The 14719-nt window shown below is 36.4% G+C and overlaps 1 protein-coding gene across 2 annotated transcripts in view; it reads left to right on the forward strand.

Moving 5' to 3' along the window:
* The window catches only part of LOC6506040, a 239957-nt gene that overhangs the window by 195872 nt on the left and 29366 nt on the right, over positions 1–14719 (forward strand). For both annotated transcript variants that reach the window (XM_014904239.3, XM_044717770.1), the window contains exon 9: positions 8817–9293. In XM_014904239.3, coding sequence (XP_014759725.2) covers positions 8817–9293 — 477 coding nt within the window. The remainder of the gene's footprint in view (positions 1–8816; positions 9294–14719) is intronic.

Raw genomic sequence — 14719 nt, forward strand, 5'->3', positions numbered from 1 at the left:
TGTTGTGTCTCTTGGTAAAGGTTATACATCTTCGAATCGTAGATTGGACTTTGAATTTCCTACGGTGCTTTGAGGCAACTTCATAGTCCTTCAGCAGAATAGAGTTGGTAGAGCACATGAGTTTTGGTATTAATTTAAAGGTAGTTTGCGTGACTCTGGTTGTAATGTCCGGCAATCCTGCTTCGGCTAGTATGCATTTAGTTGGGGTCGTTGGAAATGCGCCAATGCTACGCCTGACGGTCGCATGGTAAGGAGGAAAGATTTTTCTTAAGTTCGGTGGCGCGCACCAGCCGTAGATGGGGAGTCCATAATCTATAATGGACAACAACAGAGCTCTTGTCGCTTGTATAAGTGTGGTCCGGTGGATGAGAGATCGCTTAGATGTTAGGAATTTTATAATGTTTAGTCTCTTAATAAGTTTAATCCTAAGTTCGCTACAGTGTTGTTTAAATGTGAATCGTTTATCAAATGTCAGGCCAAGTATATTAAGAAAAGAAACGCGATAATGGTGGGTATGTACAGCTCTGTTTTTTTACAAATATGAAAAACTTTACATTTATTTACAGCAATAGTCGCACAGGAGGTGTTACCCCACATTTGGATTTCATTAAGGACTTCTTTAAACTTATTATTTAGTGCAGTAGTATTCTTACATTTGCTAAAAATTATAGCATCGTCTGTATAAATTGCCAGTTTAATTTGCTTATGTCTGGAAGGCGATCGCCTGGCGATCATGATCATGAACAATACCACAGAGAGGGGCGATCCTTGTGGGATCCCATTGTGGAGAGTATAGAATTTAGATAGAGTGTTGTTAACTCTTACTCGGATAGAACGGTTGATCATGAAAGCCTTCGCTTCGTTGAAGGTCTTTTGACCTGCCCCCCACCGGGAAAGTTGATCCAATACTGTATGCACCCCTACGCCATCGAAAGCCCTTTCAAAATCAGTTGCCAATATGGTAACATGCTATGGTGTTGCTTAAAAGCCGTTTGATGGGGGCTGATAAGTTTATGTTTCGTAATAAACCACATTAACCTTTTGGCTAGCATTTTTTCTAAGGTCTTGCTTAAACATGAGAGTAGAGAAATAGGTCTAAATGATGTTATTTCATGTGTTGGTTTGTTAGGTTTTAGGATAGGGATAATTACGGCGGATTTCCACGCATGAGGGTAGGTACCCCTATCGAGCATAGCGTTATACATCTCTAATAGGCGGTATTTGGCCACTATTTCAGCATTGGGTATAAAATTCGGTCTATACCGGGTGTTTTCCCCTTCGCATGCTGAAGTGCATATTCAAGCTCACTAAGGGAAAATTTTGAAGGTCTCAATTTGAAGTCAAGGTCTGTAGAGGCGGTCGACAATTTGGTGGGTGTGTATTCCTGAGAAAGAATTGCTTCTTTACGGGTCTGGTATTGATGGGAGAAATTCTCGTCCTTAGAGTAGTCCGACCAAAAGTTCCCAAAAGTTGAAATATGAATTTCAAATTACACAGGCCGACAATTTCCAACTTTTTTTTTCCTACACGCTTAATTTTACCTGCTCCATAACCTTAAGGCCCCCCTGAACCAAAGTTCAGAACAAACATGGGTTCTATCACCCACAGTTTCCGCGGTACACCTAAGAGAAGAAATTGATCAAATTTTACTATATATTGAATTATGTAGGCCGTGTAATGGCGATGACCATCATTGTTTCTAGTACATATCATTTTTGAAATGTATGTGTACCGACGAAAATGAATAAATGGTATCTAGCAGTTACCATATCTTTGGAATACTCATCCAAAGATGAAATCTCAGATTTTCTACATTAATTTTTGGTGTTCTATGATTTTTTTCCAAACATTTTCCCATGGAAGATTTTTATTTTCTTATTGAAATCAATAGATCATACCATGTTTTAATTTTGGATTTAAGGAAAAACTCGAAATAATTTTATTGAATTGAATATAGGTGGTTAAACAATATTTTCGTCAATTAAATTGGAGTTTTTAATCTCATATTTTCAAAAAGTCATGGCTATCTACAATTTCTGTAAAGCTTTACTAAACAAGCTGAACCTGCAATAGATACGTTTTGAACGTAGAACAGTTTTAGATAGCCATGACTTTTTGAAAATATGAGATTAAAAACTCCAATTTAATTGACGAAAATATTGTTTAACCACCTATAATAAATTCAATAAAATTATTTCGAGTTTTTCCTTAAATCCAAAATTAAAACATGTTATGATCTACTGATTTTAATAAGAAAATAAAAATCTTCCATGGGAAAATGTTTGGAAAAAAATCATAGAACACCAAAAATTAATGTAGAAAATCTGAGATTTCATCTTTGGATGAGTATTCCAAAGATATGGTAACTGCTAGATACCATTTATTCATTTTCGTCGGTACACATACATTTCAAAAATGATATGTACTAGAAACAATGATGGTCATCGCCATTTCACGGCCTACATAATTCAATATAAGGTAAAATTTGATCAATTTCTTCTCTTAGGTGTACCGCGGAAACTGTGGGTGATAGAACCTATGTTAGTTCTAGACTTTGGTTCAGGGGAGCTTAAAGGTTATGGAGCAGGTGAAATTATGCGTGGAGATTTTTTGCTGTTGGCCTGTGTAATCTATGCATAGTCTAACACGCCGTCCTTCTTTTTTACTAGTAACATTGGACTACAGAAAGGGGAGCTACTTGGTCGAATTACGTTGGATTCTAGCATTTGCTGAATTCTTTCTCTTACTATTTATTTCTGACTCTCGCTAAGGCGATATGGTCATCTCTGTACCATTTTGTTTACGTCTACTAAACGGATTTCTAAAGAACCTGTAGTAACACGTCTATTTGGAATGCCAACAATGAGAAATTTAGAATATTTGGCCAGTATGTCGTTTAATTTTAACTTATCACTATTACTTTACTCCGCATTAACATTACTTTTATGATCTATCGTATTTACATTTTTATCGTTATTTAAAGACAATACGGTTTGAGTTCTGTAGATATCGAATCTATCTTTTTCTAAAGTTACTCCAAAACTAAGCTCAAAAATGTCTAGTCCAATTATCATATCATATTTAAGGCACTTATTATCTACTAGGTGAAATGACAATTCAAAATTAAATTCAGAGTTTTGTGTGGTGGACAGAATTTGCATATTGGTCTTGGCAACGTTGTCGCCTATGCCCCTCAGAACAACCATGTTATGGATTCTTTTACCGGCCAGCTTCGCGCCGACTGTTTCTTTTACCAAAGATCATTCTGATCCCGAATCAAAGAAAAATGGAAACTTCTCACCAAATTGAATTGCAGTCCCATTAGGCTGATGTACTGCGCACATGTCTATCCTTCTTTCGTTGCTGCTTCGGCTCGCAGTTGCTGTTCCCCTCGTACACACTGACGCGATATGTCCAACGCCGCCACACTTGAAACAAGTTACTGTTGATCTCTCTCGTGCCATCGTTGTTCTGTTGTTTCTATGGCCTGGTCTAGTCTCGGTTCTTCTGTTCTCCTCTTGCGATACTCCATTGCCTTATGTCCAAGTTTCCCGCAATTATGGTATCTAATCGGCGTATGCATTTTAAACCTCTTCTTTTCGGGTCCCTCTGATCCAGAAAATTTTACATTTCTGTTAAACGTGGGAGCCTCGAGTTGTTGTTGCAGTTCAGCACGCGTTTTTATGTTTATAGTGAACGCTACACGCTGTAGTCTGAGGTCAATTTGGGATGCATGTGCCAAGACTAGAGATGGCGATCTCCTCATGGGTCATTGATATCCACTTGGTCAATAATGATGTAATTAATCGAATGGAATACACCGAGAGGCATTCATTTGCATTGGGACGTCCCTTGAGCATATTGAGCAACACTGCTGCCAGCGTCTCGTTGCCTTCGTAGCGTTCCATGAACAATTATCGGAATTGCGACCAGCTCATTCCAGGAAAACAAATTTTGCGACAGCCACTGCGATGCACTACCGAGCAGCGATTTGCTGAGCGTCATCACCAAGGATGCACCTTCTTGTGGATGTTTACTTAGAATCTTATCTGCCGTTTTGCACCATGCTGCCGCGTCGGCTTCTGCAGCTTCGGGGTTGAATGTCGGTAACATAGCGGATGCGGCGCGCGTGTCAGGTTGCGGCAGTAGTTCGGTTAACACTCTATTTTGGAATTCTAATAGTCTGCGCCAGCTATTTTCCGAATTATCTTGTAGGGGCGGTGATCCCACTTCTGATGTCAGAAAATGGTGGTCGTTTTCCTCTGCCATTTTGTATTTTACCACCCGCAGCGAGTCGCAATGATATTCTTTTACGTCCGTAATGGCTGTTCTTCCTCCTTTCCATCATTGCGCCACGCTCAGCAGGGCTTCCCTACCGCGCTCTTATTCAAATAAGCTTCTCTCTTCATTCTCTCTGTTTAGTTACTGAGCGTTTTCGGTAGCTTTATTTTTGTGTTCTAAATAGGTTTTTGTGTTCTTGTCTTTAATAAAAACAAGCACAGTTAGATTTATAGATATTGATACAATTTATTTAACTGTTTTGGTGTTTCTACAAATTTTATAGTTACATATGTGACCGAGTAGGGTTGACGACCGAATTAGAATAATGACGCAGGAGAGCTGCTCAACGCTTGATGCTGCGGAGCGACCGAGAGATCCCGCGAGAGAGCGAGTCAAACGCTAGCTCATGACGGCAGATGCAGGTGGCCGATCGAATGCACGAGAGCGGGCCACGCGAATAGAGACATAGATAAAGAAAAGATAAATAAATTCAATAAATTATTGCCGGCCAAAACTTTCCGGAGGCTGCTGACCCGACATACTCCCCCCGTTGGAAGATGAGCTTTCAACAGCATCATGAAGGGGCAGCAGGCACAATTTGTTGCCTGCCCGCCTTTTGTCATCGAACCTACTTCGAGTGGCTCCTGTGTAAAACGGACCACAAGAAGACCTTCGGTATATAATCTACTTCGAGTGTTGCTCCCGTGCAACGAACCACAAGTAGGAACCGCGTTATCCAACCTACTTCGAGTGTTGCTCCCGTGAAACCGACCACAAGTATGATCGGCCGATACGGAATCAGCCGAAACCCAGTACCGTCTGTACTTGAGGAGAACCAACCCAGGACTCCAAGTATCTCACATCAACTCCAGCCTGATCACAGTAAGCGCCTGGTCAACCCAATCAGTCCCTTGCAGAATCCAGGTACATTTAGTCAGAACTTTTATACGTTCTTTGACTACGACTCCGGCACCTACCGTTATGCCCGCGTGTTCAAATTGGATTGGCCGCACAACGGTCTATGGGCGAACAATAGTAACAAACATCTCCAATTTTTTAAGGATTGTTAAGAAAAAAATAGTGCAAACAGACAACCAGACAAACTGCCTTAATTTGGAAAAAGCTGTACAAAATTTCTTGAATAACTTCTTAAAGAAATGTCGGATAGGGTCGGTTGAGGTAAAATTTTTAATTCTTCGGGTGTGTATAGAGTCTCCTCGCGCACGCCAAGCATGCAGGTCGTCACATCGTGGACTGCCGTTTACAATGTTTTGTTTGTAAGAATCCGGTAATCATACGGATAACGAATAACTTCTAGACTTTATTTGTTTCATTTTTTTATAGGTAAATATTTTACTCTTCGCCATTGTAATGATCCACGTTAAAGAATACTTATTTTTCAGTTTTAATTTTAAAATCAAGAACATGCTCGGAAAAATTTTATTGACTTTATTATAGTTAGGTCTGCAATTAATCGTCAATTCAATGGGAGTTTTGAATGTAATTTTTTCAAAAAAGATTTTTAGAACTGTTTCCGTGTTAAAAAATCTCTTTGAAAGCTTCAGTATTGCTTTACAGGTTCAGTAGATAAGACGGAAAGGCCGCTATTATAGCCATTATACCATATAACTAAATGATCGGGAATGCCATAACTTTAGTGCTTTTTAAGTAACTACGAAGGGCTTTTCTTTGAAAGGTTTTAAGCCAATTTATTCGATCAACCAAATTTTATAAGTACCATAGCAGCAACTTTGCTGCTGTTCGCACCTAAGACCAAGTGCCAAGACCTAATAACCCAGCTTCAATAAACGGCGCCTGAAATAACCCGAATCGGGACAGAAACAGAAATCATCAGTATAGCATCAGCGGTAAGAATGACTGACTGACCCGAGCAAGGGGTCGGGTTTTGTGTTCTCAAAATGATCATAAACTATCACACTGGGGGAGGGAGGGGGTCGAAGCCCATGGTCACGTGACATTATTCTTCTTTCACAAAATAACTTCGAATTTCGTTTGTGAAGTTGGCAGAATAATAATAATACCTTTGCGTATATTAGCAAATATTAGCTACATATTTGAAAAATAATTTTATTTAAATTATTAATTTAAAAGGGGGGTGTGTTTCAATATATCACGTTTCTCATAGGGGGGGGGGGGGGGGGTCCCTATGATTTCCTATATGCAATATCCGTATTGCTTTGCGTGTGCAGTGGATTTTCTGTGCGATTAGCTCTTGTAATAAGACAAGCTTACCTGGCTCTGTGAGAACGTTGTACACGCTAAGTGTGACGGGTTCATGTCCTTAGTATCGCTGGCGACGTAGGTCTTCACATTTGCTGTGACGGTTGTAGTGCGGTTGTAGGACGAAATTAAATTGTTCACGAGACAAACTAAAAGTGAATTTAAAGAGTTGATAAGCGGTTTTCGCAAAATCAATGACCAACTCTGTGCGCTTGATTCACAGTTTACTAGTATTCAGCTAATAAATAAGTCTCCAAAGCGTTAGAAGTCCGGCGTTAGTGATGGGTTTGTGGCGAATAATCTTAAGCCGACAATCATGCAGTCGCCCATACTCTGTATAAGCGAGCATTTGTACGATATGTCCGCTGTGGCATCGCTCTATGTGATATCACCAGACCCATTAATTTAAGCCTTTTAAAAATCACCCAACAGGATAATCAACCTTCAACCTCCGGGACAAATTGATGCTGGAGTTTTAGTAACTGCGACACCAAAATCCTTACAGGTCATACCACCCCCTGGCCCCTGACACTTCTGGGATTTTTATCTCTGCTTACATCAAAGCCAAAACAAAAGTTTATCAAAAGGTGGCAGATATTACTAAATTTAAATACACTTACACCAGGCACACATCATCTTTCAAAAAAAGTGTTCCCGTGCAGATGTTTAATGCGATTTCTTCTGTCAGTTTTTGGCCAAAGAACACTTTCGTCCAAGAACATCGGCCAATTAAGTAAGAAAAAAATTACCACCTCGTCTTCAGCTACAAAAAATAAACTTCTTTACTAACACTAACCTATCAGAATACTAGAGGCCTACGTAGCAACCTTCCCAAACTATATTCTAATAGTTCTTTATTTGCATCCTACATTATACAGATATATAGTCTATACAGAAACTTGGTTAAAGCTCTTAAATTTTTCAAATTCGCTTCTGAAAAGGTAAAATCCCAAGAATTTGATGACATAGAATTTTTTTGCATTAAAATCAATATGCCTGGTTAATACGTTACCTGTTATTATATACCACCTTCGTTCGAACCCCCCACATACTGGTACACTATTTGTCCACTATTCTATTCGTTTCTAATCTTCTGTCTGGTTGTAACAAACTGGTAGCTCTGTGAGTGGGTGTGTGAGCGGGTGAGTTTAATATCCGAGAACTCATGTGGTCTAATGTTGATAATTCACCGACTTTATTACTTAACATGCACCGCGACTTTGACATGTGACTCGGTCAAGTTAGCCAGGTTAGAAATTCGTTAGGTCGGCTGCTGGACTTGTGTTTCGTCTCAGATTCGGATGGAATTACTCCTTTCACAACTTTGCCCCTTTCTAATCCGAAGGATCCATATCATCCCGCTCTTGAGGTTTTAATCGAAACAAATACTTTAAATCTTATAAAGTTCGTTTCTTTCAAAAGGCTACTACCGAAGATATAACGATTGCCTTGCGTGCCGTGGAAATAACCGTTTTTCAAACTACGCATTCACCTAGCACCATTCCATCTCAGCCTATAATATCCAATCATCCATCCTTATATTTTGCCTTATCTTTTGATAAAAGTGGTGTGTCACTTAGATGTATTTTCCGGCCTAAACAATGAATGCTGAAAAATAAGATAAATAGCTAAGATGACAAACGATACTCGACGATAGTTAATGATAGCCCCGTAGCAAATTCGGAGCAAGGGTTCGGTTGTAGCTTCTAGACGTTGCCGTCGTCAGGCTTCTTCATTCTGGCTGATGCTGATGCGTCAGACTTCTTACATTCGGCTGATGCTCCTCCGAATGGCTTGAGTTTCGGTCGATGTTCTCAGCTATTGTAAACGCCAATTCATTTACCGGTCGGGTTGAGAAACTATAGCGCTTGCAGTCCTCCTTGCGTGATTTCGCATAAGCACCAGTTCGCAGTTCCCATCGAGTAACTGGTCAGTTCCAGTTTTTAGGCAATGATCGATTTTGTGGCAGTCTACGCAGAATGAAATCGTTCTGGTAAAGGCTCTCTTGCGCATCACCTGTTTCCGTGCATTTCTTCCTTTCGCTTTATCCCGATTATATATTGTTTTGTTTATTAATTTAATCTGTGGTGTTTTTCTATCTTGGACTCAAAATGTTATAAACAGAAATTAACTATTGAAAACGCTCAATAATTGAATAGCAAATTTATTCATTACGTTGTGCTCTAAAAGTACCGGATATATAATGCTAATAACCTCCTCTTAATTCGTAACATTAATGGGTTTTCGATATATATATATAAATTATAACATGGTTTATTTTTAATATTTTATAGAATCATGATATTGATGTTATTAAATATGATTACAAACCGGATGATGTTCAAATTACCACCGAAATATTAACGGAAAGGTTTAACTTTTTTGAAAAGTTCCGCAATAATGAAAAAAGGCAGTATGGCGTAGCACCCTCAGGATTAGATGAACAAAAAATCTCACCATCATATGCCGATAGGGAAAACTTGGAACAAAAGCAGCTAGAAGATACCATTTTAGGAAATACTCAAACTACTTCAACCATTAACAAATTTCGAGAAATATTTGAAAAAAAAAACAATCCCTCAATGGAGGAAATAAAACCAAAGCCACTTAAATGCTTCACTCCTCCACCTGAAAATTTAAGCTTTTACAATTCAAAATATTCTGATGAAGATAATAATAGTGATGATGATACAGGAATAAGTGAGGATGAAGAAAATAATTTGGAAAACGATTCTGAAAAATCTCCATATATGGATCAGGCTCTTCAAGATGTAAGTATTCGTAAGCTCGTTCTTTTTAATAGGAAATTTATATTGACTTAATATTGTAACTTCTGGTGTATAAGTAACATTGACAAAACATTGTTTTTTCTGTTTTGTCTACTTCTAAACAACCCAGCAGTACCGATCCCCCACGAATCACCCCGGATTCAGTCGTGATCCCCCCGGATCACCCCAGAATCCACCCGGAAATCTAGAAAAAGCAGCCCGGAATTTTGTACTAAAATTTTTTTAAATGTCCTCTCGGCCGGAATTCGATTTCAGGCATGAATCAGCCCAGAATCCGCCCGGATTTCGAATCCGGATTCCCGCGTGCAAAATTGTCTCGAAATCGCCCCTGATTCAGACCTGAATTTCAGAGCGGAATCAGGCTCGAAAAGAAAGCATGATTCCGCGCTAAATATCGTGGTTAAATCAGTTCGCATATATGACCCAAAATCAAAGAAAAAAATTCACCCTTACAATCTTCTAATTTGATAATCAATATTTTTTATGTATTCCTTAAAAATTGCTGTTAATTTATGTTGTAAACTAAATTAATACGTTAAATAACATGACATTATTAATATTGCAAACTATATTTAATAATTACTCACCCTGGGGTTCGAAATTTAGTACTTTTGTATACTGGACCAACATGCAAGCCTCTAAGCTATCAAGGAATCGCCCGTACTTTTTGACAGACTATAATATACATACCTCTACAAATTTGCATGTTTAAAACCATCTTAATTATTAAGAATCCCCATTTAAAAAAAAAACATTGAATATAACAGTTTATTTTGAGACTGCGATATGAAAAAAATTAAAGTAAAAAAAAATCAACTCATAATATAGATTTAGCCGCTTGGAATCGAACCCACGACCTTGCGATTAACAGGCAGATACCTTAATCATTGAACCATGGGGTCAAAGTTTTCCGCGTAAAATATTTAGACTGACAAGAAAATAGTAGTGATTAATAACTAATATCGAATATGCGTAATTTCGAACTCTAGCAGCAGCAGAGGGCCGGCAGAATTACTTCGCCTACTTTGTTTTGACGTTCGAAGAGCAAATTTCTCCGAATTGTTTTTGTTTTTCGAACAAAGGGCCGGAAAAGTCGGGGCCAGGAAGTACTGCTGGGAATGGCAATAAATACAATATATACAAGATATATGTATATATATATATATAAAGATACACCGTATATATGTGTTGGACATATAAAATATAAAATACATTGGAAAATTATTTTATTTTACATATTAAAAAAAAAACAACTATGTATTTAATAACACAGGCCTACAAAATAAAATTTTTTTTGAACTCTAAGTATAATTTCACATGCTCTATGGCCTTCAAGCTGCCCTGAGCCAAAGTTCATCAAACATAAGTTCTATCATCAAAATAATGTAAATATATTAAAAATAATAACTACCGGTTTCGGTTTGTTTATTCTGCTTGTTTCAAGGAGCACCTTTTTCACTATTTTCTATTGGAATAATTTCATTTTCGCCATCGAGCCGAAACTTACTCCTTTTGGTCAAGCATGACGGGGATCATGTCATGGTTTGGGCCTGTATGGCAGCCTCCGGAGCTGCCACTTCAAGATGTACTTTAAATGCCTAAAGGAATATCTTATTCATTGTGACGATGAACTTGACATTCGCGATCGTTTTCGGTTGTACCAGCACAACGATCCGAAACATTCACATTGACAAGGCTTGACTTGCCAGGAATTCTCCGCATGTAATCCCCTAACTTGAATGATTCTTAATATTTGCGGGAAATATTGGACCAGGCTATTCGGAAAAAGAAAATTTTAAACATAAATAAGCTAAAAAGTCTGTTATTAGCAGAATGTATAAAAATTCTTGTGAAATCAGACCCCATTGGATTCTTCAATGGGAACTCGTCTAAGCTGCCTTGAAGCAAAAATGAGGAGACCAAAATTATTTAGCTATACACTCAGAGTTATAGACTACCATAAATGAAGTGCATAAAATGCAGTGCATAAAATACAGATACATTCCTGGTCGGAGTTCTGCCAGCTGACATAATTTTTATTATGTTATTAATATTATTATCTTTTTTAACAACGTATAAGTCGGCTTCTTTGAAGTTTGGAGTTAATTTTTGCGAAAAAACTAATATTCAAAATCACAGTATCCCTAACGCCTCTTTCTTTTTTAATTTCAATATATAATCCATGCCCTTTAAACTTTGTGTATGTTATCTATGCATAAAACATTATCGCGGATAACCTATTAAACATAAGTTCAGTCGGTTTTACTTCAGTACAAATTATGGATTTCTTCTTTCTTCTTCTTCTATCTTTAAGTGTTTGACCAGGGTTCTAGTCACACTTTCCCTACTGTTGTATACCGCAAATTTAGCTCCATACATTCTTAACTTATGTACTGTCATTGTCAGTTCCTAAATATTTCGGTTACCCAAGCCCACAGAATATCTTTCACTGCAATACTGCGATGGATCGCAAACTTCATATTCCGGGAGTAATAGTCAATAAATAAATAAATCACTTTCTCTCTAAAATCACTGTGGTTGGCAGTCCACGAATTTTTTTCTTCTGCTTCAGAATGAAATATATAGAATATTTGCACTATTTTTTTTTTGGCAATCCTGAAAAAAATTGGAGATGTTTGTTACTATCATATGAGCAACTATTGTTCTACAATTTTGTTTAATTTTTGTTAATTAAAAAATTCATAACTTTATAATTAAGAAAGATATTAAAACGTGACCTTTACACCGTTGAAAAGGTGAGACCAAATGTCTAAATAGTACACAAAAAAAATACACTTAAAACAAATTTTTTTAAGAAAAAAAATTATTCAAAATTTTCTCATTTGATCTTATTTTTATTGCACGTGCACGTAGAGATAGCTTTTGAGACAACGCCACTTTTGATATATCGCTTATATCTGGAAAAATTCGTTAACTCAAGATATAGTCCTAAAAGTGCAGCTACCAATTTTTTGCAGCCTCCTGTGAAGCTTGATGTTACTCACACATGTATGTATATTTGATTGGCAACTTTGCTTTATGGAGTCTGCATATATTTGGACAATACCCTAAAAAATATGGAGTATATCTTTTCAGCTTTTAGTTTATTTATTTAAAAATAAAATCCAAATAAAAAAGGGCTTAAAAAGTAAAATATAAAGATTGGCCCAACTAGGACTGAAAAATTTGATGTAATTCTTATTTTATATCGCACACCCAAAATAAAGTGTTACATTACATTCAAAAAAATTAAAGTAAACAAAAATCAACCCATAATAAAGATTTTTCTGCTTGGAATCGAACCCACGACCTTACGATTAACAGGCAGATACCTTAATCATTGAACCATGTGGTTAAAGTTTTTCACGCAAAATATTTAGAATGACAAGAAAATATTAGTGATTAATAACTAATATCGAATATGCGTAATTTCGAACTCTATCTGCAACAGCAGAGGGCCGGCCAAATTACTTCGCCTACTTTGTTTAAGCTACCTACCTTATTGAATTTTTTTCTTTTTCGAACGAAATTTGACACCGGCCGGAAAAGGCGGTGACAGGAATTTCAGTACTGCTGGGTTTTTTTTAGCTTGTTCATGTATGTGTGCAATAAACTTGAAAATATGGAGTAAATTCTTTCAAGTTTTACTTTATTTGGCTATCGGACGACTATATCCTATAGCTGCCATATAACTGATTGATCGGAAATTCCATAACTTTGGTGTTTTTTAAGTTGGAGGGTTGGGGCTTTCCACACATGCTATATTTGGTCAAAACATCTTATGGGCAAAATTCATAAGGATCGGCCGAATATATCCTATAGCTGTCATATGTTTATTCTGTGGCATGTTTTTTAAGTTAGAAAGATGGGACTCAGTACAGATTGTATTTTGGGCAATCTTATCCGATTTGCAAAATGTTATTAGGATAATTGGCTTAAATTTGTTGTTTTTGAAGCTAGAATGATGGGACTATCTTCGGTTTCCGTTTTGGGCATTCTAATCCTATGTTTCATAAGGATCGGCCGACTATATCCTATACCTGCCATATAACTGAACGATCGGAAATGGTACAACCTTGTTATTTTTAAAGATACTTGAGACTGCTTCCAATATTTTTATTAGAAATTTTTTTTACGGGGAAATTCTCATAAGGATCGGACAACTATATACGATCCGATATATGTATATAATAATAATATAAGTTTCTGCATAACTGCAAGGGTATATCAACTTCGGCTACGCTGGAAGTTAGCTTTCCTTTCTTGTTTTTTTTTGTGATAATTTATTATATAGTGAAACTTTCATAAGGATTGGCCTCTTCTAATCTGTTAATTTGTTAAATCAATTTGGTTTCCCACAACTACGAAACAAGTTTGGACCTTAAATAGAATTTTGGGCAAATTTTTAATTAAAATTTTTAAACTAACCAAATTCCATAACCTTTGTAAATCAAAAGTAAAATCAACCATTCAGAACCACTGAAGCTTTCGAAAAATTCTTTACGTCTTTGGAAAGGTTTTAAATTATTTCACCCTCTTGAATGTCAAAATCTAGGGAGTATAAAAATAGTTTTGGTGTTTAACCTTACATTTTAAGTATTGCTAACTGTGTGAATCGCCTATCCTGAGGTTACTTTAATATTCTATATATTATGTTTTCTATTTTAAATAATTGAAGATCTATATATGGGTAATTCTCTAATGTCGAACGCGACATTCGTACGCATTCCAACTGGAGAAAAAACAATGTGCTAAGCTTGTTTTTTATTTTGACAAAAGTGACTCTAATAGGTCTTGATAAGTTGTATAATTGGTGCAAATATTAATTTTGGAAGACTTTTTGTTTTTAGAATATTCAAAAAAATAAATAGGGCTGTCGCACGCGACAAAAAACAGAAGTTACTTTTTCAAAAACCATTTCAAACGCTGATTTTAGCGAAATCTGATGGAAAATTTGTCTGCAATCAATTTCAAAACGTGATTTATTATTTGATCTTAGTAATTCTTTTTGTTTCACTTAAAATTATTTGGTAGTTTTTTTTTAAATTCAATTTTATTCACTGTCGCACGCGACAGTTTCTTCCCTAATATTTTTTAGTTGTTTTTGTACTTTTAAAATAATAAAACGTGAATTTGGAGATTCTAAGTTTAATAAGAATTAATTTAGAGCTAAAAAAGATTAATTTAGGTTTCTAACTTAACAAACAAGGAGGAAAGTAATATAATTATATGTAATATAATAATAAAATTTTTTTTAATTGGTGTCATTATTTTTTAAATTTTGTCTCCAATGCTTGCAGCTGACTTTATTATTATTTTTTTCATTCATCTGCAAAGGCAAACAAAAAATAAAAAAAAATTTTTTAAATAAAAAAACTTTTTGACCATGTCGCACGCGACAAACTTAA

Source organism: Drosophila ananassae (genome assembly GCF_017639315.1).
Source record: "Drosophila ananassae strain 14024-0371.13 chromosome 4 unlocalized genomic scaffold, ASM1763931v2 tig00000061, whole genome shotgun sequence".
In the NCBI taxonomy this organism is placed as follows: domain Eukaryota; kingdom Metazoa; phylum Arthropoda; class Insecta; order Diptera; family Drosophilidae; genus Drosophila; species Drosophila ananassae.